Source organism: Caretta caretta, chromosome 2 (genome assembly GCF_965140235.1).
Source record: "Caretta caretta isolate rCarCar2 chromosome 2, rCarCar1.hap1, whole genome shotgun sequence".
NCBI lineage: Eukaryota > Metazoa > Chordata > Testudines > Cheloniidae > Caretta > Caretta caretta.
The window spans coordinates 43776564-43803693 of record NC_134207.1 but is presented as its reverse complement, the minus strand read 5'-3'; the positions used below and the strand labels follow the sequence as shown (position 1 = coordinate 43803693).

Sequence of the window (27130 nt, the reverse complement as noted above, 5' to 3'; positions counted from 1 at the left end):
GAAAGAAAACAGAGAAGTTGCAACTTAAAAGGTAAACAGAGATATGCAAAAATTGGCCAAGCACTACACCTTGAACCTTATAAATACTATTACCTAGTCATCTTTATTCCTTCCCCTCTCTCTCTCATTTTTAAATTCTATTTCAGCTAATGAAACTTATAAATTTATAATAATTCAAGTGTGTAATTTAGCTAAGCAACATATATATAAGAACCATGAGAAATGTGGTTGTGTAACTGGTTAATTAAAATTACTCAACTAGTTTGTATTTTATAACTGTATGGTTCTCATATACCCAGTCAGCCAAGGAAACACCATTGTCAGTGTTACACCCACCAGGAGATCTTTGAACACATCAGGGTCCAAGAGATTATTCCACATAACCATAATGTTGGGTGGTATCAGATCCCACATTGCAGAAGGAGGACAGGTACACTGGAGAATGTCTGTGGCATTCCATGGTTGCAGAAGACAAAGCATTCCCGCCATTTCACTCTCTCCTCTCCTCTCCCAAAGTAAGAATCACAATTATCTCCAAACTTGGTAGAGTACAGAATGACTGTGGAGGATCCATAAGCCGGATCAACGGAGAAGTTTAGCTAGCTAAAACCCAGTAAAATCTAAAGAAGTCATATCCTTGCTACTAATGGAACTTTGTTCAGGCCACATGGACTCCACTTTAATAAAGAACACCATTTAATCAATAAAGTCAGTCTGACTGGGATAAAACTGAGTGTTTTCATTTTTACTATTAATCAGCAAGACGCATAATTCACAGGACATCTTAATTTCAGTAATCTGTTACACAAAGAAGCTCCGTTAAAATTCTAAAATGTAACAATAGTAAATAGCAAACACTGTGTCAAAATGTTATGCAATGAGCTTTTCAGATGATTTAAAAACAAATTCAAAAGGAATAAAAAAAACAGATCAAAAATGTGTATTATGAAGCACATGTACTACATTGCTATCTTTTAAATTGCATTTTCAACCTTTAAAATACAAGTTCTTTCTAAAATAAACTCACTATTCTAGGGTTTCTATTTATTTCCATCCAAAGTATTTAAAAGAAGTCAATATGCTAGAACAATAATTATTTAAATTCTCTCCGGTTGCAAGGATTTTTTGTTTATTATTATTTTATCACAACTAGAATTGATCAACCCTATAATACTGTGGAATAAGATAAGAAATTAAACCAAAAATATAGTGTGCTGTTAAAGCTTTTTTAAACATGGAAATTTAAGAATTGAAAATATATTCAGCTTAATGCCTGTAGAGCTATGTAAAGTTTAACATTTCCATAACACGTGTTTTTAACTGAACACTGTGGAACAAAGCAATTTTCAAAAATATGGAACAAATTCCAAAATTTGTAATCTCTCTTTACTTCCTGGATTTTGCACCCCAGCCCACCCTTCCCTCCATCATGGCATCCGACTTCCTTGTTAAAAGGAGTTAGAGATGAAATAAGGGAAGATTACTCACCAACAAACCTGTTTGTCATATCCTCTCTTCTCCCACTTAGCAATAGCTCTTACAGACAGTATTATGGCTTCACCTATTGGGAAGCTGGGGGCAAAAGGTCTGTCAATCAAAGACAATATATAAACTCTATTCTGTCCAGTGAGAAAAAAATATCTAAACCGGGATGTAAGATACTAAGGTGTAGGCAGTACTGTTAGGCTGGTGTCGTGGAGTCCAGAGGCGGCTACAAGGAAGTGGTCAGAGTAGTTGTGAGAGCTGAAATCAGAAGACAAGAGTCAGGGTAGAAGTCAGGCTGGGGTTGGAGTCCGAAGATCGGAGAGTGAAATGAGATGACACAAGGCAAGGTCTGGAGTTGCAACGAGCCAGAAGTCTGTGTGGTTGCCCAGACAACTTTCTGGGGCACGCTTCAGGGTTAAAAAGTAAGAGTGGTCCAATCAGAGGACCCTAGGGTGCTGCTGCTCCGGCCCCTTTGGGCAGTACTTCTTGCAGCACCTAACTGCCACAATGGTCCTTGGATGTGGCTCTGCATGACTTCCTGGGGGCGATGTGGGAACATCAGTTGCTCCAGGTTTCGCTGACCTAGATTCTAGTGCTGTGGATTCTTAAACAGGAAAATAGCAACAGAGATGAAAGAAAATAATTGGCAACACCCCAAGTTAGAAGGTGGGAGAGATGGAGGACAAAAGAAGAGAGAACTATGACAAACAGGATTACCTGTAAGCAATACTGCCTTGTCATTTTGTAGATCCCAGTTCTCCCATTTTACCTGGCAACGGTCCTTACAGACAGCAACTGTATCCCAAAACTTATCTGTACAGTAGCCAAATGCAAGAGTCTGCAGCAAAAGACTGGTAGTGGTGGGTGAAACTAAGTAGCTGCCTTGTTAGTCGTACAAACAGGCATTTAAACCTGCCAAGCCCAAAATATTATCATTACTCAAGAGCAGTGACACTTCTGACATGAGGATGAGATTTCATACCTTGGTCATACAAGAACAATGCTCTTGCTCCTTCTGGGCAATAGCAGGTTGCCTTGCCTTTATTACAGCTCTGAATACAATATTTTTAAGAGTTTGTATAATATTTGACATGACCACGCACTCAGGGAGAAAAACAGTTGGACACAAAGGGAAATTAGGGAGATAATCAATTAATTCAAATCACTCACTGTTGAAAGAGAGAGATTCAATAGCAACTAGAAGTGCCTCCTTGAGAGAAAGCAATTTCAGAAATGCTTCTTCCAGTTTCAGAAGGGACATCTACAGACATCTGAAAAACTAATGACAAATGTCTGAGGGCTAACAGGCCAGTACTTTGGTTCCCAGCTCAATGTGAAGAGACTGCTTTCTCCTGCAACTGACAATGTCCCTTACCTGAATGATCTGCATATTGCAGCAATTGCAGCAAAATAACCTTCAACCCTCCATATAGAAAGTAGAGGACTTGAAGGGAGCATAATTGTGCATCCATCCCTCTCTCTAATACCTAGCAGATAAAGGAATGGTCAGCTACTTTGGTGATAGGCACTATAGAAAACCCTAAAACAGAGGGAAAGATCGATGTCCCAATCTGAGTGTACAAATTTAAGTCCAATTCCTCAAGGACAATAAGGCCATTGTGGAGAAACTAAATGAATTCTTTACATCGGTCTTCACAGCTGAGGATGTGAGGGAGATTCCCAAACCTGTGCCATTCTTTTTAGGTGACAAATCTGAGAAACTGTCACAGATTGGGATGTCCTTAGAGAAGGTTTTGGAACAAATTGATAAACTAAACAGTAATAAGTCACCAGGACCAGACAGTATTCACCGAAGAGTTATTAAGGAACTCAAATGTGAAATTACAGAACTAATAACTGTAGTTTGTAACATTTAAATTTAAATCAGCTTCTGTACCAAATGACTGGAGGATAGCTAATGTGATGCCAATTTTTAAAAAGAGCTCCAGAGGTGTTCCTCGCAATTACAGCGCGGCAAGCTTGACTTCAGTATCGGGCAAACCGGTTGAAACTATAAAGAACAAAATTGTCAGACACATAGATGAATATAATTTGTTGGGGAAGAATCAATATGTTTTTTTAAAAAGGGAAATCATGCCTCACCAATATACCAGAATTCTTTAAGGGGGTAAACAAGCATGTGGACAAGGGGGATCCAATGGATATAGTGTTCTTAGATTTTCTGAAAGCCTGTGACAAGGTGCCTCACCAAAGACTCTTAAGCAAAGTAAGCTGTCATGGGATAAGAGGGAAGGTCCTCTCATGGATCAGTAACTGGTTAAAAGATAAAAAACAAAGGGTAGGAATAAATGGTCAGTTTTCAGAATGGAGAGAGGTAAATGGAGTCCCCAAGGGTCTGTACTGGGACCATCCTATTCAACATATTCATAAATGATGTGGGAAAGGGGGTAAACAGTGAGGTGGCAAAGTTTGCAGATGACACAAAACTACTCAAGATAGTTAAGTCCCAAGCAGACTGTGAAGAGCTACAAAAGGATCTCACAAAACTGGGTGACTGGACAACAAAATGGCAGATGAAATTCAATGTAGATAAATGCAAAGTAATGCACTTTGGAAAACATAATCCCTACTATACATATAAAATGATGGGATCGAAATTGGCTGTTACCACTCAAGAAAGAGAATTTGCTGTTATTGTGGATAGTTCTCTAAAAACATACATTCAATGTGCAGCGGCAGTCAAAAAAGCTATCAGAATATTGGGAACCATTGAGAAAGGGATAGATAATAAGATAGAAAATATCATATTGACTCTATATAAATTCATGCTACACCCACATCTTGAATACTGTGTGCAGATGTGATCGCCACATCTCAAAAAAAGATATATTGGAACTAGAAAAGGTACAGAAAAGAACAAAAATGATTAGGGGGTATGAAATGGCTTCCACAGGAGGAGAAATCAATAAGACTGGGACTTTTCAGCTTGGAAAAGAGATGACTAAGGGGGGATATGATAGAGATCTATAAAATGTTGTCTGGTGTGGAGAAAGTAAATAAGGAAGTGTTATTTACTCCTTCTCAACATAAGAACTAAAGGTCACCAAATGAAATTAATAGGCAGCAGGTTTAAAACAAATAAAAGGAAGTATTTTTTCATACAAAGCACAGTCAACCTGTTGAACTCTTTGCCAGAGGATGTTGTGATGGTCAAGACTATAACAGGATAGGTCCATCAAAGGCATATTAGCCAGGATGGGCAGAGATAGTGTCCCTAGCCTCTGTTTGCCAGAAGCTGGGAATGGGCGACAGGATGGATCACTTGATGATTACCTGTTCTGTTCATTCCCTCCAAAGCATCTTGCATAGGCCACTGTCGGAAGACAGGATACTGGGCTAGACCAGAGGCGGGCAAACTATGGCTCGCGGGCCACATCTGGGCCACAGGACTGTCCTGCCCCGCCCCTGAGCTCCTGGCCCAGGAGGCTAGTCCCCGGCCCCTACCCTGCTGTCCCCACTTCTGTGCAGCCTCCGCATGCCGCGCTGCCAGCACTCTGGCCCGCCACTCTTGCAAGCTCCCGCCGCTCCGAGTGGCATGGTAAGGGGGTGGAGGGGTTGGATAAGCGGCAGAGGGTCCTGGGAGCAGTCGGAACAGGGGGCATTGGATAGGCGTGGAAGTCCCAGAGGGGCTGTCACGGGGTGGAGGTGTGGATAGGGGTCGGGGCAGTTGGGGACGGGGAACAGGGGGTGGTTGGATGGGGTTGAGGTTCTGGGGGGAGTCACGGGACAAGGAACAGGGGGGGTTGGATAGGCATGGGAGTTCCGTGGGGCCTGTCTGGGGGCAAGGGTGTGGCTAGAGGTCGGGGAAGTCAGTGGACAGAGGTCCCGGAAGGTCGGGGACAAGGAGCAGGGTGGGGTTGGATGGGTTGGAGGTTCTGAGGGGGGGCAGTCAGGGGGCAGGAAGTGGGAGGGGGCAGATAGGGGGCAGGGGCCAGGCTGTTTGGGGAGGTACAGCCTTCCCTACCCGGTCTTCCATACAATTTCACACCCCAATGTGGCTCTCAGAACAAAAAGTTTGCCCACCCCGGGCCAGACGGATCTTTGATCTGACCAGTATGGCCATTCTTATGTTTTTACTCCTTCTCCAGGAGGAAACACCGCAAGCTACATCCTCCAAAAATCCTACAGTGAAATACCATCTTCATTCAGCTTCGAGGATGTCAAGGCTAGGTGACATGAGCTGGGGAAACTGACTTGTCTCTGGAACAGATGCTCCAGGTGAAGGGCATTTATCAAGGAGGAGAACTTGGTGATACTCCTGTTCTCAAAGATGAAGAGCAACAAAAGAGGCAGTCGTATCATTTCTGACATGTCTTATTTTTCTCCAAAGTCCTGAGTCAAGAGGAAAGGAGGGGAACACTATCACAGTTCCTTGCCTCAATCTCAAGCAAATGAATATATCCCTCAAAATTGGGATTGCAGCTCTTTCCAGGACTTGTTTAGTATGGTTATCTTGCTGGAAGCACACTCATAAACTGTTCGGAGACCCCACGAAGGTGAAGGCTGCACTCGCTCATCCTTGCTAAAGGTACACTTTTCTGCGGCAGACAGGGATAGAGGCACTGGTAAGGTACAGAGACTGGGGAGGGAGAAGGACAGAACATGGTGCTGTGTTTTCCAAGCTGCCTGATCATATATGTTAGTTCAGTTAGGCTGTGTACTGGAACAGAGCAGTTCCTAAGACTGCAGGTCCAGAAGAACTGCCTAAGGGTATGCCTACACAGCACACTCCTGATGGCAGTGTGTAGAGTACGTAAACTGCATGCCCCCCACAAATGGGTATAAACAACATTCTAGATAATGAGGCACTGTTTAGGCGCATCAAGACATGCCAAAACTCACTCTCTACATGCCGTAACAAGGCCTCCAACATCAATACTGCTATTTTTAGCAGTGTAATGTCCTGATGCCTCCCAACTGCCGGAGTCTTTTCATGCAGTGGAGAGGCAGTGGCAAAAGATTCCAGCAGCAGGGAAAGACTCTGGCAGCAGGGAGACAGTGGGAAAAGGCTCCAGCAGCTCCCCATGGCAGCGAAAGTGGGAAGTTGCCAGAGTGGGAAGTTGCCACAGTGAAAGACTCCATCAGCGCGGAAAGGCTCCCTCAGCTCCCCGCTGCATCCCCCTGGCCAGAGCCTTTCACTGCCATATTTAGCTACCCACTGTAGTGTGAACACAGCTTGTTTTTTGCTGCAGTGTAGATATACCTTAAAGCTGCAACATAACAATACTGAAGGTACACTTTCTAAGAAATGAAAGATGTCCAAGTCTAAGAGGCAAGTAATGTGATGATGCAACCCAGATATGGGTGCTAGAGAAGAAGTGCAGACCCATAATAATTGGAGGGAGAGAAGCACCAAATGTGGTTGCCTTTTTGATAGACTAAGAGAAGGAAAGGACATCTTCCATGGGAAAAAAAATAAAGTACATTTGAAGGAGGATGGCTAAAGGTAGAAGTAAACCCACATGACAAGGTGCAAGCAAACTGCAAAATGACCCAAGAATTGAAAGATCCACCATGATGAAATTAGAAAAAAGGAAACTGGAAATATGAGAAGTCTCTGGATAGAAGATGCCGCTAGCACAAAGAAGAAGAGAAAACTCCTTTCTCTTACAAACAGAACAGAAAAAATACAATCATAGTATGGAGTGAGGATGGTGGAGAAAGCGTCTTCATGGGACCTCCATATTCTATTATGTCTTCATCCACCCAACTCTTTTCCTCCCAGAATCTAAAACGCTGGGGAGATTCTGCCAATTTGGTCTTTGCATCTACCTCTCCATTCCTGGTGAGAAGCCACCTGATGCTGGCAAAGAGTGGAAAGTTGCATGGTTCTGGACCTCACAGAGATAACATCTGTAGAGAGAGATGTTGAAAGAAATGGACATTTATGTCGAAAAGCTTCCAAAGTCTATGCGGCGGGCTCTGATAACCAGTGTAGAGTGGGTTGTAGTCAAGTCAACCACTGCAACACCATAAGCCCTATTCGACCTCATTCCGGCCTCTGTTGAATGTGGGACCACGTCTATGAGAACTTGGAACAAGAACATAGAAACAACTTGGCATCTACCCCATAACACTGGATAAGCAGAACCTAGATTCTCCGGCAAAGCCAGGTATTTCCATGCTATGAGGTAGGCACTGAAAATTTACTTTAAGCTGGTTCCCATTCCTCAGAAGCCACATCCTGGATGGTAAAGTACAGCAGGAAGAATGCCTTTTATTTTTTAAAAAGTTTTCAGTCTTGTAGGCTCAGGAAAATGAATGTCCTGTGGAAGTGGTTCCAGCTCTACAAGACATATCAGTATCTTGGAATTGAAGAATGCTGGGGTTGGCCAGGGTGTGTACTGAAATCAAGGCTAGTTATTGGAGGTTAACCCTTCAAGGCATACAAAAGGCACAATACAGAGAATGGGGCTCTAATCTTAGGCCATGTCTACACTAGTGAATTTACAGTGGCACAGATGTGCCAATTCAGCTGCGCTGCTGTAAGATCGTTCATGTAGCTGCTCTACACGAGATCTCTCCTGTCAACATAATAAAACCACCTAAATGAGCAGTGACACAGAGCTGTATACATGAGCACTTATGCTGGCAAAACTTATGTCACCCAGGTGTGTGTTTTTTTCACACACCTGAGCGACATAAGTTTTGTTGATATAAGTGTGAGTGTAGACGTGGGCTTAAAGTTCTGCTCTACCCTAAAGTGACTGTAGGGGGGAAAAAACGGTTTGTGGAGTTCCATATTCATTGAATCTCACTGATTTCGATTTCCTCAGGTTGCAAGTAAAAGATTTGTTTCCTCTCACTTTCCCACCCCACCCCCCCACCCGCTACCTCACATAATTCCACAAATTCATCCTGGGTTCTGACAGTCAAGCTGGTTTCTATCCATCTCTCACAACAGCATCACAAATAAAGGTTCTTTAGGCTCAGTTAAGCCCTTAATTAAACCTATGCAATCCTACAGTCTTCAGACTGTGTTATCAGTCACACCTGCGGTTATAAAGATATCCTGAGTGGCCCAGGAGACCGATAAGTAGTAGCAGGGCTTACCTCATCTACTGATGCAGACCGCTGCCCCTCACCCATATGGAGAGACCCTGTGTGGGTAGAGAAAGCAGCTGATCTAAAGAGCATTGGTGGATAGAGTCATGAGTGGAAGCAGCCATAGGAGGGAATGGCCTCCTTATTGCTGCTTTTGTCCTCTCTTTTTTGCTGGGGCCCTAGACAGCAGACACAGGTAGAATGATATCTCCTTTGTTTTCTCTCTTTTTCCTTTACCCTGTATTTCATATCCTTTTCTTGTGCTAGAAGTTGGAGGAAGGGAAAATAGTGTTAGAAGAAATATGGAGTCAGAGGATTGAGGCAGGTGCTGCTCCATGATTCCAGAGGGCAGAAGGCAAAGAACCATGAAGAAATGGGCAGTCTGGAGCTTATGTAATAGCTATGATTGACAGGCATTTATTTGCCTCCCTGCTTCCTTGATAGTGGTCATAACAGTATAGGGACTATACTGCAAGCAAGGGATGTTGCTAGGAAGGATAGAAGAATGGATTTATTTTTTGTGTTTGGGATTTTTATTTGTAAATAAATAAATAAAAAGTCGTACCACTCACAAAAATTATCCTAGATAATAAAGAATCTTACTTGGATTTTGGGTCACAAATTATTTATGTAGAGAAACTATGGCATTTTGGTAGCTATAGCATAACAGTGATGTTGATCCAAACGCACCTGCATCTGTCTTGGTTGCACATGTATCATAGTAATTATGCATGGAAATGAACAAATTAGATATCTTTCTAGTCACTTGCCAGTGTAATTACCACAATTGAATACACAATCACAGTAACTGTGCACACAAATTATGCATGCGTGCAGTTCTGAAAATTTAAATGTTGCCTTCAGCATTTCTATTTTGAAATTATCATATGGAAACTTTCATACACTGAATATTATAAAACATGTTAAATTTTAAAAAGATATGTGTTCAACCTTTCCTCAGTTGAGCATTAAAAAATAAAATAATCCAGTCAGTTTCCTATGTTCTCCAAGCTAATATAACACATTAGCAAAATCTCATCATTGCCATAGGCTTTACAAATTTAAAATGAGTGAAAAAGATATATAAAGAAACATGGCCTTTATTTCTTCTCTCTATATATATTTATTAACCTTCAAATAACTTCATAAAGAATATTAAAAAGGATAAGAATTGCTTTAAAAAAAGAATAAAGCATAAAATCAACACCTTTAAGAACACCTGTCTAAATTTTCATTAGCTTGTTCCAGCTCTAATAAAGATCAGTGGAAGATTTCCAAAGGCAGTTTTTTATCTTACACACAGAGCTACAGCATCTGGTTATACTTCAGACTAGAAATATTGAGAAGACTCAAACCTGTGAAAGACATTTGACATTTTTGCTAATGTACATAAACAAAATGGAAAACATGCATTCATTTTTCAAGGCTAGATTTTGATCCATCCAAATTAACATAAAAAATCATTTTGCTAGGCAAAAAGAATGTATTATAAAGTATCTCAGAGAATAAAACATCTCAGATTATATGACAGAGATGATAAATATTTAAAGACTGTTGTATTCTGGCAGATCACGTCGTAGTCTTATTGCCTTCAGCTTCTCTACTTTGATTTTTGCTTTCAGTAGCTCCTCTTCCAACTGCTGCTTTCTTTTCAAGCCATCCCTCTTTTCTTGGACATAAAGCCCAATTTTTCTTTGATTTTCTAAGATTATCTGATGCTCCTCTTTCAGCATTTGCAACATCTGTGGCTCATACCCACATGCTGGCCTAAAGCGTTCTCCAACCTCGAGCCTAAAAAAATCATCTCTTCTTGGGATGGGAGATGAAGACAACATCATTCTCATATCAACAGAAGACAGTGAAGTTGAAGGAGATCTCTCCATAACATGCACCAATTGGTGTTCTTCTCCTTGTTCTAAGTCCTCACTCTGCTGTGAATCTACAGCCAAGGAAGGAGGAGGTTTGACATCCTCTTCTGGTTCCAACTCCATTGTGACAGGATGGTGATCCAACACTGCTTGTGGGGAACTGGTACCAGCAACCATTTCTTTATCTATATTAGCGCTAAAACATATATATAATAATTAAGTCACTATCTGTAAACAAAAGCCATTATATACAAAAATAGGAGCAAATTTAATTTGTGATAAATATGGCAATTTCCTGCAATATATCTTGGAAGACCTTACTTTATTAAGGTGAGCTAGGACTGTATGCAACTTCCCTAGTGGGGAGAGGTGACAGATGTAAGCCCTGGGAAGTATATAGGATTTCAAGAGACTATACTGAGTTGTGCCAAATAAATGTGTACTTTTTGGGATAGAAAGTGTTAAGTGGATTTCCTGAGGAATCCCTAGGGAAAGGCTAATGCAAATTCCACAACTCCAGTTATGCATAAAAAAAACCCCAAAACAGTCTTTCAAAGGTGCACCCTGAGGAGTCTGTTGATTACCTGTCACAGAGGACCAAGATCAGAAGATTGAGCTGTATTAAAAAAAGCAACTGATCTGCCCTGTCTCCGTTCTGTATCTAAAATGAAATGATAACCATCGGGAAAACCCAGTTAGGTGGGTTTAAAAGGACTAAAACTTACCAGAGCCCCAAAGCAGAAATTGGGGGTGACCTCTAATAACTTTTTTAGCTCAGGTGTAGGTTCTTTTATTGTTTTAATACGTTTTCCCCTATAATGCTTTTACCTTAAGAATAAATATACTTGCTTAGGAGTTGCGAGGTAATTTATAACTGTGGGCAACACACTGGTCAGAAAACAAAGCACAGGCCTTTTAAGGCAGTGTGGCTTGGTAGGGATATCAAAGTGTAAGGCAGGGAACTGTGCAGCCTTAAAAATCCCTGCTCAGGAGGGAGCGAGATGTGGGTCTCCATCCAAGAGGGGGATGGCTGGGAGCCAGAAACCTGTAAGTAGGTGCCTTTGAGGGACAACTGTGGGAGAACAGAGGTGCGGTTATCCTGCAACTGTGACATAGCTAATCAAGAATAATTTGTTTAAAATGTTGCCCCTCTGCCAGATAAAATACAGGCAAAACCTCACCAGTACACTGACTGGGATTATCTCTCTCATAAAGATAGTCTCTCTCTCACTCTGTCTTCCTCCTTTGGGTATTATATTCTACCATGAAGGAGGCTACATAGATTAGACAGAACCAGCTTGGTGGGCCCTTCTTCTCCCACAGGATGGGTAAAGCAAAAGCTATCAGTGATAAGCAGGCAAGGGAGCAATGCAGAAGAAGAAAGTGAAAGTGACAGAAGCAGGCAACTCTTATGCACTAACAACAGAGTGGGATGGGAGAGAGAGAGAACAGCATTTAGATTTAAGTGGTCCCTGCTGAAACAGTTTCACTGCCAGCTGATACTTCCTCTCCCCAGCGCCACCCTCATCCACTCCTCCTCTGACCTAGAATGCTACTCATTTCTGAAAACAGCCCTGGTAGAAAAACATATAAGCCCATCACTTTAAACCTTTAGTTTTCAAGGGTTATAGCTCCTATTTGATATGAATAAGAATACAAATTGTATTTTCCTATGTTAATATTAACTAAAGTCTCTTTGCTTAATTTATCTTACAAGAAGTTGATCAAAAGCAAATTTTAAGAGAAAAAAATTCCTAATAAATGGAATCTCAAAATATAAATATTATTTTGTCTGATGAACCATGTTCCATCTCGCCCAGCATCCTGTCTTCTGACAGTGACCAGTACCAGATGAAATTTACTGAGTGCTCCATCCTCAGTCATCTAATCCCAGTTTCTGACAGAGGTTTAGAGCATGGGGCTACATCTCTGACCCTCCTAGTTAATAGCCATTGATGGATCTATCCTCCATGAATTTATCTAATTCTTTTATTCAGTTATACTTTTGGCCTTCACAACATCCCCTGGTAATGAGTTCCACAGGTTAACTGTGCACTGTGTGAAGAAGCACTTTATTTCATGTGTTTTTAACTTGTTGCTTATTAATGTCATTGGGTGACCCCAGTTCTTGTGTAATGTGAAGGGGTAAATAACACTTCCCTATTCACTTTCTCCACATCGTTCATGATTTTATAGACTGCTATTATATCCTCCCTTAGTCATCTCTTTTTCTAAGATGAGCAGTTCCAACCTTTTTAATCTCTGGTCCCCAACAACAACAACAACAAAAAAAGCTGTTCCATACCCCTAATTATTTTTGTTGCTTTTCGCAGTATTTTTTTGAATTCTAGTATATCTTAGTTTTTTTAGATGGATTTACTAGAACTGCACACTGTACTCACAGATTTATATAGTGGCATGATGATATTTTGGGTCTTCTTATCTATCCCCTTCCTAAAAGTTCCTAACACTCCGTTAGCTTTTTTGACTGCTGCTGCATATTGAGCAGATGTATTCAGAGAACTAGCCACAACTATACCAAGATCTCTTTCTTAAGAGATAACTAATTTAGACCCCAATACTTTGGCTGTACAGTTGGGATTATGTTTTCCAATGTGTATTACTTTGCATTTATCAACATTGAATTTCCTCTGCCATTTCGTTGCCCAATCACCCAGTTTTGTGAGATCCCTTTGTAACTCTTCAGAGTCTGCTTTGGACTAAGCTATCTTGAGTAATTATGGACCATCTGAAACGTTGCCACCTCATTGTTAAGCCCTTTTTCCAGATCATTTATGAATATGTTAAACAGCACTGGTCCCAGTACCGATCCTTGGGAGACCCTGCTATTTACCTCTTTCCACCCCGAAAAGTGACCATTTATTCCTACCCTTTGTTTCCTATTTTTAAGCCAGTTACTAATCCATGAGAGGACCCTCCCTCTTATCCATGACTGCTTAGTTTGCTTAAGAGCCTTTGGTGAGGGACCTTGTCAAAGGATTTCTGAAAATCCAAATATACTATATCCACTAGATCACTCTTGTCCATGTTTGTTGACCCCCTCAAAGAATTCTAATAGTTTGGTGAGGCACGACTTCCCTTTACAAAAGTCATGTTGACTCTTCCCCAACTTATTATGTTCATCCATGTGTCTGATAATTCTGTTCTTTACTATAGCTTCAACCAATTTGCCGGGTACTGAAGTCAGGCTTATTGGCCTGTAATTGTCAGGATCACCACTGGAGCCTTTTTTTAAAAAAAGGTGTCACATTAGCTATCTGCCAGTTATCTGGGACAGAAGCTGATTTAAATGATAGGTTACAGACCACAATTTGTAGTTCTGCAATTTCACATTTGAGTTCCTTCAGAACTCTTGGGTGAATACCACCTTGTCCTGGTGACTTATTACTCTTTAATTTATCAATTTGTTCCAAACCCTTCTCTATTGACACCTCAACCCGGGACAGTTCCTCAGATTTGTCACCTAAAAAGAATGTTTCATGTGTGAGAATCTCCCTCTTATCCTCTGCAGTGAAGACAAATGCAAAGAGTTCATTCAGTTTCTCTGCAATGGCCTTGTCTTCTCTGTGTTCCTTTAGCAGCTCAATTGTCCAGTTGCCCCAGAGACTGTTTGGCAGGCTTCCTGCTTCAGATGTACTTAACAGCAAAAATGGTTTTAGTTTTTGTGTCTTTTGTTAGTTGCTCTTCAAAATTCTCTTTTGGCCTGCCTAAGCACACTTTTACACTTGACTTGCCAGAGTTTATGTTCCTTTCTATTTTCATCACTAGGATTTGACTTCCAATTTCTAAAAGATGCCTTTTTGTCTCTAACCACCTCTTTTACTCTATTGTTTAGCCATGATGGCTTGGGGGGGGGGGTCATCTTGTAGTTTGTTTTTACTGGGGGTACACATTTAATTTGAGCCTCTATTATGGTGTTTTTAAAAACTTTCCATGCAGCTTGCAGCCATTTAACTTGTGACTGTTCGTTATAACTAGCCTCCTCATTTTTATGTAGCTCTGAAGTTAAATGCTACTGTGGTTGATTTCTCTGGTATTTTTCCCCTTAAAAGGATGTTAAACTTAATTACATTATGGTCACTATTATTACCGAGTGGTTCAGGTACAGTAAAAGCTGTTTTATCTGGCATGTTGGGGGAATGGGGGGTGCAGGTAAGTGAAAAATGCCGGTTAACTAAGAAGGAGGGAGTTTGGATGCGGGAGGGGGTTTGGTGCGGAAGAGGGGGTGCGGGATGCCAGATCCGGGGGCTGCTCACCTCAGGCGGCTCCTGCAAGCTGTGACCTGTCCCGGCTGCTCCTAAAAACGGAGGTGCGGCAAGCAGCTCTGCGCGCCGCCTCCACCCACAGGAGCTGCTCTTCCAGTTCCCATTGGCCACGGTTCCCAGCCAATGGGAGCTGCATTGCTAGCACTTGGGGTGCGGTAGTGCAGAGAGCCGTCTGTTGCACGTCCGCCTAGGAGCAGCCAGGACAGGTCGCCGCTTGTGGGGACCCACCCGAGGTGAGTGGCTCCTGGATCCAGCACTATGCATCCCCTCCCACACCCAAACTCCCTCCCAGAGCCCACGCTCCAAACCCCTTCCTGTACCCCAACCCCTTGTGAGCTCTGCACCAACCAGACTATAAACCAGAATTTTAATGAAGCTTAAATCCCGGTTTATAGAGCTTTCCGGTTGGTGAAGTGCCAGATCATACAATAAAAGCTGTTTTATCACTTTCTGGGTCAGATCCATTTAGGATTAAATCAATAATTGCCCATCCCCTTGTGGATTCCAGGACTAGCTGCTCAAAGAAGTCATCATTAATGGTGTCTAGAAATTTTCTCTCTGCATCCCGTCCTGAGGTGACATGCTTCCAGTCAATATGAGGATAGTTGAAATCTCCGCTTATTTTGAGGTTTTAACTGTTCTGTTTTTGAAGACTTTCTAACCTTCATGAGTACTTCTCCATCACAATAACCATCCTGGCCAGGCGGTGGTATGTTCCTCCCGCTATGCTCATTATTCAAGCATGAAATTTCTATCCATAGAGATTCTATAGTATTGTTTGATTCAGTCAAGATTTTTACTATATTTGACTCCACGCTTTCTTTCACATGTAGTGCCACTCCCCCACCAGCACAATCTACTCTGTCGTTCCTATATATTTTGTACCGATATTCCTGCATCCCACGGATTATCATAATTCCACCAAGTTTCTGTGATGACTGTTATATCAATAGCCTTATTTAATACCAGGCAGTCAGGTTCACTCATCTTAGCTTTTTAACTTCTTGCATTAATATACAAACAATTTTAAATTTTGTCAATATTTAGCTGTTTGCCTTCATGTGATGTAACTGAAAGGCACTCTTTTTCATTTAACTGTTTCTCTTCAGATCCTACCTGTACTTTATCAACTTCTATCCTCTTCTCTTTACTAGGTTTTAAAGTATTCCCTTTATAAATCCTCCCCTAAGGGGTGTGTCTGTCTGAACCATGTGTTCTTCCACATCTGTCAGCTTTCTTAATTTTAAAACTCCTCTTTTTTTTACATTCCAGAAATCTGGTTCCATTTTGGTTTAGGTGGAGCTCATCCTACCTGTATAGAGCCTCCTTTCCCAAAAGATTCTCCAGTTCCTAATAAATCCAACTCCCTCCTCCAAACTCCATCACCTCATCCACATACTGAGACCCTGTAGTTCTATTTGTTTAACTAGCCCTGCATGTGGAACTGCAAGCATTTCAGAGAATGCTACTAATGGGTCCTGGATTTTAATCTCTTACCTAGCAGCCTGAATTTGGCCTTTAGGACCTCTCTCCTACCTTTCCCTATGTTCCTGGTACCTATGTGCTCCCCAGCACTGCACAGAAGTTTGTTTAGATGTCTTGAGAGGTCTTCAGACCTGGCAGGTTATTCACCATATGGTTCTCCCAGTCATCACAAATCCAACTATCTATATTTTTAATAACTAAATCCCCCATTAGAATTACCAGTCTTTTCCTAATAACAGGGGTCCCCTCCCACAGAGAGGTATCCTCAGTGTGAGAAGATACCAGGACATCATCTGGAAGGAAGGTTCCAACTATGGGATTATTTCCCTCTGCTCCAGCTTGATGTTCTCCTTCCCTGAGATTTCATCCTCCTCAACTGACAGATGAAGGGGTGGGACCACTCTACTGCATCCCAGAAAGTCTCATCTATGTACCTCTGTCTCCCTTAGCTCCTCCAATTGAGCCATTCTGGTCTGAAGAGCCCAGGCATGAACTTTATGGGCCATGAGCCACTTGCACCAAATGCACACATTTGCTACCTACCCACAAGGAAGTAATCATACATGCTGCACTAAATGAAATAAACTGGAGAGCCCCCCACTCTGCTGCTGGACTTCTGCCTGCATTATTTTTTCTCTTGCAGTGTGTGTGTGTCTGTCTGTGTGACCTGAGTAGCTGTAAGGTAGCAAGAGAGTCATAGCATGGAGTACAGGTGGGAAATCACAGTCAGGGAGGAGGAAGGCTGGCCAGCCAAGAAAGTTAAGAAGTACAAGAATTAGGACCCATACACTCTTAATTGCCCCCCTAGTGCATATGCATTATGATATAGTTTTTAATTACATGATTACAAATTATTTTTTTCCACAGGACCCTTCTCTTCTTTAGTGCATAGGACGGATGATGCTTACTTAATGATCAGCTATTCAATATTTTGGTTATCCTCCTTGCTGAATGTGTGACCCTAGGCCACATTTACTGCACACTTTTTAAATCCTGCTCTGAAGACAGAATTATTAACTTCCTTATGGACTTTTCTATGGTGCTTATCTCTACAGAATCTGAATGCTTCACAGATATTAATGAATTTATTTTCAAAACACTCCCATGAAAGTGGTATTACAGTATTATTCCCATTTTACAGATGAGGATCTGCCTAGAGTCCTGTGTGGCTACACAAATGTGTACGTGCATCCGATCCGCAAAAATTATCTGTGGATAACCGTGGATTTGCATGGCTCTACACTGGGGGCTGGGCTGAGGCTCCGAGGCATCCCCCTGCAAGAGCCCAGTCGGCGAGAGCTACGTGGGCTGCTGTGGGGAGTCCCGTGCGGAGTCGCGGACCCTCTACCTGCCCTCAACTGGGGGGGAAGATGGCTGGGAGCTACTCTCAGCCCCTCCACCACGGGCAAGTGGAGGGTCCACCGCAGCTCCCCACGGCTCCCCGGCTGGGCTACACACTGGCCTGGCGAGGGGGTGGGAGGAGCCTGTGGAGCTGCCCCGGGGCTGCCAGGCCCCCTGCCCAGGGCAGGAGGAGGGTCTGCCGCGGCTCCCTGCAGCTCTCCGTCTGGGCTCCACACTGGCCTGGCCGGGGGAGGGGGAAGACCTGTGGAGCTGCCTGGGGGCTACTCGGGCCCCCCACCCAGGGCAGGTGGAGGATCCACTGCAGCTCCCCACACAGCTCATACCATGGCCAGACTGCGGCTTTGAGCCACCCCCCTTCCCTGCCGGTTCTGGGTCAGGGAGAGCAGCACTGGCAGCTGTGGAGAACCACAGCCCCCCACTCCCCACCCACAGGGACTCGCCAGTGTCCCTGCCCCTCTGCCAAATGTCCCATCCCCTCGCCCAGTGTCCCTGCCCCCTAGCCCCCAGCCCAGTGTCCCTGTCCCCTAGCCTCTCCGTTCAGTGTCCCTGCCCCCCAGCCTCCCTGCCCAGGGCAGGTGGAGGATCTGTGCCATGGTTCCTCACAGCTGCCCACCCGGCTCTTACAGTCAGAGCCCTGAGCGGATACAAAATTTTTATCCGCATCCGCTATACGCAGAAAGGATATAAAGTGGATATCTGCGGATTTGCAGGGCTCTAGGTCTGAGGCTGTCAAGATTCCTTCCCCACTCTGAACTCTAGGGTACAGATGTGGGGACCTGCATGAAAAACCCCCTAAGCTTATTTTTACCAGCTTAGGTTAAAACTTCCCCAAGGTATAAACTATTTTACCTTTTGTCCCTGGACTTTATTGCTGCCACCACCAAGTGTCTAACAGATATAACAGGGAAAGAGCCCACTTGGAAACGTCTTTCCCCCCCAAATCCCCCCAAGCCCTACACCCCCTTTCCTGGGGAAGGCTTGATAAAAATCCTCACCAATTTGCATAGGTGAACACAGACCCAAACCCTTGGATCTTAAGAACAATGAAAAAGCAATCAGGTTCTTAAAAGAAGAATTTTAATTAAAGAAAAGGTAAAAGAATCACCTCTGTAAAATCAGGATGGTAAATACCTTACAGGGTAATCAGATTCAAAACATAGAGAATCCCTCGAGGCAAAACCTTCAGTTACAAAAAGACACAAAAACAGGAATATACATTCCATTCAGCACATTCAGCCATTTAAACAAAACAGAATCTAACGCATATCTAACTAGATTGCTTATTAACTTTTTACAGGAGTTCTGACCTGCATTCCTGCTCTGGTCCCGGCAAAAGACAACACAGACAGAGAGAGAGAACCCTTTGTTTTCCGCCCCTCCAGCTTTGAAAGTATCTTGTCTCCTCATTGGTCATTTTTGTCAGGTGCCAGCGAGATTATCTTTAGCTTCTTAACCTTTACAGGAGAAAGGGTTTTTCCTCTGGCCAGGAGGGATTTATAGGTGGTTAGCCTTGGCAGCATCTCCCATTAGCTAGCCTTTATATTTATGACAGAGGCACAGAGAGATTAAGGTCAAAAGTGCCCACTAATTTCGGATGCCCAATTTGAGGGCCTATGGCCTCATTTTTTTTTTTTTTTAACAGAACTTAGCATTAATTTTATAGCACTTTATTTCTTTAAAGCACAGCTCTTGTCTTCAGTTTCAGCTTGAGTGTTCTGCACTTCTGTAAATCTAGCCCCACATTTCTCAACTTGGACACCCAGAAAATTAGGAACACATAGGCTATGTCTACACTAGAGACATAGTACAGACATAGCTGTATCAATGCAGCTCTCCACTGTAAGATCTCTACTGTACTTGCTCTATGCTGATGGGAGAGCTCTCCCATCAACATAATTAAACCACCTGCAATGACCGGTGGTAGCTATGTTGGCAGGAGCGCTGTGCACACTACCACTTATGCCAGTGACACTTACGTCACTCAGAGATATGTTTTTTTCACACCCTTGAGCAACATAAATTTTGACAACATAAGTGGTAGCGTAGACATGACCATAGTTACTGGCAACCTGTGAAAAGTTTAGTTTAAGTGAGTTGCCTAGCATCACATAAGACCCACAAAGGGACTTAGATGCTTAAATCCCAGTTTTAGGCATCACTGCAATCCACAGTTCCCTGTCTCAGCTGCTGCGTAATCCCATAGGCACCAAAACTCACTCAATGAATAACTTTTTTACGGTAGATGCCTATGTTTTCTCACTTTGAGCATGTACACTGCAGCCTCACTCTAGAAGTCCAGAAATCTAGCTCATGCCTAAGCCCCAGCAAAATCCACAAAGAAAGAAAGGGAAATGAGGTAGTCCCCTACCTATCTTCCCTATGCAACCCAAACAGTGGAACTAGACACCCTTGTTCACCTATCTGTCAGGTGGGTGCCCTAACCACCAAGCTACAGAGTTAGTCTCGCTCTCTCACTCTGCCCCAATGACTCTAATTATTTACCCAAAGTGGAGGAACAGATTCTATAGAAGAGACTGAGGAAGCCCCACATCAGAATATTCCATATGTCTGTGGTTATGGCACTCTCCTAAGAGGTAGGAGACCCCTGCTCAAATCCTTTCTTCCCATCATACATAAGGGGGAATTGAACCCTGGTTTCCCACATCCTGGGTGAGTGCTCTAACCACTGAGCTAAAAGTCATAAAGGAGACACATCCACCTCCTTCTCCATCTTTTTGCTTAGGCAACTAAACTGCCTGACTCCAAGAAAGGGACTTCTGGCTGTAGAATGCAGAGATAGGCACCTAGATCTCAACTACAGGGAGGTGCCTAACTTCATGAGAGGGGAAGGCTTAGGACACACCCTTCTTGGCAGCATCTCCCATTAGCTAGCTTAGGCAACTCCCTGTCTAGTGTGCGGGCTTTTGTGGATCCCGTTCTTAGGCACCTATTTCTCCCTATGCATTGTATAGGGAGCATAGACACCTAATTCAGGCTATGTGGATCCCAGTGATGATAGTGGTTTTCTAGGAACCTGAAAGTCAAGCATTACAATGCTGAGTGTCACAACACCTAAATCCCTTTGTGGATCAGGGTCTCTGTGGCAGAGGCAGGAATAGAACCCAGTTTTCAAATGCCTTAACCATGAGACCATCCTTTCTCTTCATGCAAGACCCTGACTCATTCACTACACACCTTTCAACTTGTAAAACAAATGAGGCCCGGGGCCTACTGACAACTGCTTCATTCAATACACAGCCCAGATTAATTCCTTAAGCAGTGTACATCTTGTGTACTGAATGAGGCAGGAGTCCTGTGGGAAAAATAATGTGATCATGTAATTAAAGACTGTATTATAATACATACACAAAAGGGGGACAATTAAGGTTGCATGGGCCTTAATTCTTTTACTTCCTAACTTTTGAGTGCTTGACTTTACAACCTTAACATTCTTTTTGTATGCAATTTACTATATTTTTAAAAAAGTAAACTAAAAAAACAAAATTCCAGCATGTGAAACAATACTGCCAACCACATTGTTCACCACTAGGGCTGGAACTCTTAGATCCACAGTACAGACCTCTGCCATTTGAGTTAACCGAGTAAATGATATTCACAGTAGGTTCTCATCCTGTACATGGGCTAGTCATTAGGAGGAGATAAAGCAAACGTTTTGCCAGACAGTTTCACAGATATTTCCTGATAGCAGAAGAATGATGAAATGCTGGAATTTTTTGTTATTTCAGATTCTAAGGAGAGTGTAGTCTAGTGGTTACAGATCTTTCTGTCCCATTCCCATTCTCCCCTAGCAAGTCTGATCTTCTCTGCTCCTAGCCCTTCTTCACCCTGCCCCTGGGTAATTGTCCTCAGTCACAGTCTTTCCCCCACTCCCTTTCTCCATGCCCCAGTCTCTCAACCTCCCCACCCCTTCCTCCCAGTCTCTCCCACCATCCCCAGCCATCCCTCAGGTCTAGCTTCTCACTCCTCTGCATTTTATCCAGAAACCTTCCTCCTCCTCCTCCTTGCTGTCTGGGTGCCAGCAGGCAAAGTACTGAGAGCATACAAAACTAAGTTTCTGTTCCATCCCCGATAGCTCTGAAGAGCAACAGCACAGAAAGTCCTGCTCAGCCCCTGCAGCTTCAGGCTGGAGCGTGCCCAGATGGAATTTTCAGAGTATTAAACTGCCACATGGTAACAAGCCTCTATTGAATATGTGCAAATAGATTTTCAGGGGATCCTAACTGAGCCTAATTTGGATGGATTTTCATAAGGATGGCAAAAGGCACATCACTGACACCAGGGCGACCATCCTGCTTTAAAGCATGGAGGCAGTAGAGCTTCTTAATGAAAATTATTATTTGTACATTAGATACTGTACAAACACAGAATTAAAAAAATTCAGCCCAAGGCTAGCACTTGGTATGGAAACTTTCAACCCAAATTATTAAAGTTTAGCAAAGTTATAAGCAATTGAAAACAGGTCTTAAAATGAGAAGTGTTGGGCAAGCCTAATTATAGGTGTTGTTTCCTGCTTCACTTATAATAAATATAGTACCTCATTCCCTCTCACTTCACCCAAAAACTTCACTCTCTTGAGCCTCTTGTGCCCTCCAACCAGTAATGTTTCTCTCCCCAAGCAAGCACAGAGCATCATGCTCCATTCCCACTGCCAAGTACTACTGACAGTCTCTTCTCCACTGCTGGCTACATGCTGTTTTTCTTCCTGCCATAGCCTCAGCTCCTAATGTGGCCTTCCTCACCCTTCCTTGCTGTTCCTAGCCTGAGGCAAGGGGTGGAAACAAGTATCAGGAGAAGCAGGTCAAGCTAAAGAGAAAGAGAGGCTCCCAGAAAGGGGAGGTGAGGTTGACTGGGAGTTGATACGGTCTAGAACAGCCCAATGGTGAGAAATCTACACTGATCCACTACAGTGGACCCCATCAAGAAACTAGCAAAATGCTAAGCCTCCATGTGACTCAGACCTGTGGATTATTTCTAGTTAAAAGAACAGGAGTACTTGTGGCACCTTAGAGACTAACAAATTTATTAGAGCATAAGCTTTCTTGGGCTACTCTAAACCTATTTCTAGTTAGTTTCTTAAGAGCTAAACAACAGTAAGATAGAAGGTGAAAACAGAAAGAAGGAACTGTAATAAGAGAAGCTCTTCTTTGGCAGTTATAATGGGACTCCTGCCAACTCCACTGAAAGAAAGGGAAATAACAGTTACCATAATGGGGGTGGTATTTATAACCCTGAGGCACCCATGATTCACAGGTTTTGTTTAATTAAATTAAATTAAGGTAAGAATTTCTTACCAGATACCAGGTGACATTAGGACTTTGTCACCTACTTATATATACCTCCAAAAACTAAGTCATGTTATAATGGGTTAAAACTGGTTATGTTTGGGTGGGGGGTGTAATTCAGGGTTAAAATGAAAGAATACAAAATAATAGTGCATTTTGTATAAATTATTTAAAAGTATTTCTCCAATACTTAGTGCACCAACTGGTATATTAGGGGAAATCATTTTGGGCCCCAATTCACTGTTCTCAGAGTCCTAACAGATTTCAAATATGTTTGCGTTGCAGGAATCAAATTATGGAGATCACTGGCTCTTGAATATGCTGTGCATGAAAAGCACCATTACTATATACAAGTCCCGGTAACATCTATAGCTCTCAGACTAATTTTTTCATTACAGGAGGTGGTGATCAAAACATCACTTTTATACCTAATTAAAAAGGCTGTTTTGTTTTTTATAAGATCTTTTGAATTTTACCTATATGGGCATTCACCAGTAGCAACTAGGCTGCACTGGTGTTACAGATTTCTTTACAACAAAGCCCCACAAGAGCATGTTATTTCTTTTTTTTAAGAGCATCTGGCACGTTAGGATTTAGACAATTGTTACCATTCAGTTCAGTCATTGGCACCATGAATCAAACTTCCCATGTGTGCACATGCCAGCTTCCCTTAGAACACTTAGCTGTTGCACCAACCAACTATACGTAGTATCTGATTAATGGGAAGCCAACTTCACATATTATTTTGATCTGCTAATGAAAATAATGTAAAAATGTAGCTTTATCATGTTTACTTTTATCCTTGTTAGTTTAAAATATCTGCATCCAGAGGAAGCAAAATCTGACCCTGGCAGTTTCTGATCCTGGAAAGATCAATACTGTACCAGTAGAGTGTGTTGTAAGTCTGAACTGAGGGGCATTATAGCAGTTGTGGGGAGAAGCTTGCCCACTGCCTGCTTGTACTATGTCTGATTCAAATCTAGACAGTCTCCTACTTCATGGAGCACTAAAGAACTACAAAAGAAAAAACTTCTGCTTCTGTAGCTCCTCAATCTCTGTCTATATGCTTCCAAACTGCCTAGCATACAATACATGTATTGTTATTTACAGTTTATTTTGCAATTAGCTTTGCTCTGGTTTCAGAAAATGTCAGCAAGTGAAGGAAAGGTAATCTGTACAAATCTATTTGTATTGTTAAAGGCACTTTACTGTATGGAGACAAAGTACTTAAGATCTGGATTCAATTAAAACATATTCAATATTTGCCTAATAGAATAATTTATGATACAGACAAGGTATACGAAATAGATTTCTTTGTTCCCTGAACTTTATATGGATCTTATGTAAACTGGTAATAGTTTTATATGCAGCAAGATGACTGCAGTATTACCTTAAATGGAGGAGAATAGCCATCAGTTCTTCGGTGTTTGAATAATCTGCCTATTAAAAGGTGAGGGAGGGGTAGAGGTTGGAGCTACTATTTCTCTGTGATTCCCTCTTAACCCTCACCTTCCAGAATATGACACAAGACACTGAAACAAGCTTTGAAACACAGCTGAAAATAGAATGCAATGTTAAGTCACCATAAAACAAAGGAAATAGTATCTTACTATTGTTTCCAATCCTTTTCAGCTCTGTTGTGGGTATTTGCTTTAGTACACTGAACTCAAGTTAAGAATAAGACGTATAAAGTAGGTAGGAGGCGCTATAATTTTAATTTAATAACAAAGTAAAATGAATCTCACCTTTGTAAACTGCTCCTGTCTCTTAAACACACACTGGAAATCTGTGGAATCATCTCCACAACTTTCTTGGTTGGCTCAGAAATGCTGCTTTTATAATCTGAATGGGTCTCCTTTTGCTGCAATAGCTCCTGTTTGGCATATTCTTTGAGCCTCTTGTACAGCGTGCGCAGGCCCTGTGCAGTACGAGGAGGACGATCTACTCCGATGGCATTGTAGTTATCGGCTATGATATCCCAGCATTTGTTTTTTTCCACTATTACTGAATGCTTATTGGTATGTTCTTCAAGAATTTTAACATACGGCTTCACAAGTTTTAGCAAATCAAGCTTTTCAGATAAGGTAAAATTAGAAGATCTGGCCTTCCCAACCATTGTTATCTCTGAATTAAGGAGGCAGTTTTTGAAACCACCATGCAGTCCCTAGCTCTGCTCAGCTCTTTTTCACAAACAGAAAAAGATCAGGCTTAACTAGGCTAGTCTCATTTAGGCCCACGCCTACAAGGGAGGGTTTATTAAAATTCCTTCAGCTTAAGCTGACGCAGGTTCAGGAAATCTGCTTAAGCCAAGCCTGACCTACATAAGGCTTCAGACTGAAGACGACGGGAAGAAACAAGCAAAATACACTTTAGTATGAAGGGACCAGACACACAGGATTTAAAAACAGAAAGGTTGAAAGATAAGCATGTTACCCAGCTGAAATTTAACCAATTTAGCTTGAGTAAAAAGCTCTCACAGATCTCTAGCTGAAAAGCTGAAACTGCTCTGAGATTTTAAATTTAATATTGTCAAAAAAGCAACAATTGTTTTGTGTAATTTATTGATTGTTGAAATGAAACACAACAGCAGAAGAGATAAAAACTAGAGAGATAAGTGTGGCGTGTGTAGAGAGATCCCTAACAGAGCCCCTGATCACTGTTCCCCAGCTGCTGTTCGCTCTTACAGCATTTGCATAATGCTAGTCCTGCTGTCAATCAGGAATTGCATATCCTCTAGCTAGTTAGGTTACACTCAGACTCAGACTTCATAGTAAAGCTAAGCTTCTCCTGCATTTTGCAGGCTGCTTTAGCTACCTACACACAGGCGTTTTAAAGAAGCAGTCTGTTAATGATAAAACATTTATCTAGAGCAAAAACAAAAAAAGAGATATACATGAACAATGAATTGTCCTTTAGCTTCTGCCTGCAGCTGTGCCCTGCTAAAACATGCCTGTCCTGTAATGCGTATGTCATCAACATTCAGTCTGCAGTGCCTAAGAAATGGCATGATCTAACTCCCAGTCTGCATGTAATAAAGGTTACATTCAGTCATGACAGATTTACTGAGTGTATTACAGTGTGTGGATACTGGGATTTTCATACTATTCACCAGGAAAAAAAAAAAATCTACTTTTATGATAATATTTCGAGGCATTCTTTCAGTGTCAAATATTTTTATTAACAAGATGTGCATACTGTACCAGTGCTAATCATTCTGCATAGCTAATATTTTTCAAAAATCTCACTTTAAAACACAGTCTTATTTAAAAATACATATACCAGGTTTTAAACATCCATGGTCTAAATTAAACCAACAAAATCTGAGAAACAAAAGAACTTACAAAGCTAAGGAAAAGAATGGTTCCACTTAAAAAGGGGGAGCTTGTAGGGAGTTACTGTGTACAGTTCTGAGCACCAAGTTTGAAAAAGGAGTTTGATTTGAAGGGATATTGATAACAGCTTCTCAAGCTTACCATGTTTATCCTTGAAAAATGTCGGCTGGGATGGGGGTGAAGGGGAAGAAATCCAATTATAGTTAAAAGTATCTAAAGGCAATAAAGACAGATCTAGGTAGGAGTGTGCTGATTCATTTGTCCGGGGCTGCATTCAAAGCAAGATTAAACAGAGTTTCTTAAAAAAGGTTTGAAGCCCATTGTAGATAGAACTTGAGAAACAAAAACTCGTATTTGGAGTGTGAGCTCTTGGTAAAAACATTGCTTTTTACGCTTAGCTTGCCCTCTTTTTCCCATGCTTTGCTCTTTGCCTATAGTAATGTCTAGTGTGAAAGATTAAGGTGTCTGACCCTGAATGAGAGGGCCATCAATTATGAATGACTCTATGGGAACAATGGTATTTGCTGAAGAGAGTAATCAGGCAAAAAAACCTGATTCTACCAGTTTGTCTCTAAGAGGGGCTAGGGCTTTAACCACCTGACTATGACACTGAAGCCAGTGAATGAGTCACATTAAAGAGGGGACAGACACTTTACTTAAGATCAAGGTCTACTCTACTCCCTCTCAGACCAACCAACCACTGCCCACAACAAGAGGACTGCAGGAGGAGCCTACACTTTGATATATGGACTATGCCCTGAGGACTCACAAGAAGGCGTGAGGGCATATAAGTTTTTGTTGTTTCACCTAAAGATCTGTAACTCTTGTATGCTTTGAGAGTAAAAGTTACTTTGGTTTTAGAAATTCCTGTGCAAAGCTTCTATTCCTTATTTTACCTGCCATGTGGTCACCAAAGAGTTAAACGATAAACCAGAGTATCCAAA

The 27130-nt window shown here is 42.1% G+C and overlaps 2 protein-coding genes across 3 annotated transcripts in view; both read right to left on the bottom strand.

Moving 5' to 3' along the window:
* The window catches only part of RAD54B (RAD54 homolog B), a 124060-nt gene that overhangs the window by 57427 nt on the left and 39503 nt on the right, over positions 1-27130 (bottom strand). The gene's annotated exons all lie outside the window — the stretch shown is intronic.
* On the bottom strand, positions 716-25309 carry FSBP (fibrinogen silencer binding protein). Its single transcript, XM_048841238.2, has 2 exons — positions 24600-25309; positions 716-10614 (listed from the first exon to the last, which is right to left on the bottom strand). Exons 1-2 carry the CDS (start codon positions 24968-24970, stop codon positions 10095-10097), a joined length of 891 nt encoding a protein of 296 aa, XP_048697195.1. The 5' UTR covers positions 24971-25309; the 3' UTR covers positions 716-10094.

Bases quoted from the DNA above. Each gene is read 5' to 3' on its own strand.
- FSBP (XM_048841238.2), bottom strand. From the start codon at position 24,970: ATGGTTGGGAAGGCCAGATCTTCTAATTTTACCTTATCTGAAAAGCTT. The intron at 10,615-24,599 runs GTGAGATTCATT...TATATGTTTTAG, and splicing joins GACAGGAGCAGTTTACAAAG to CGCTAATATAGATAAAGAAA.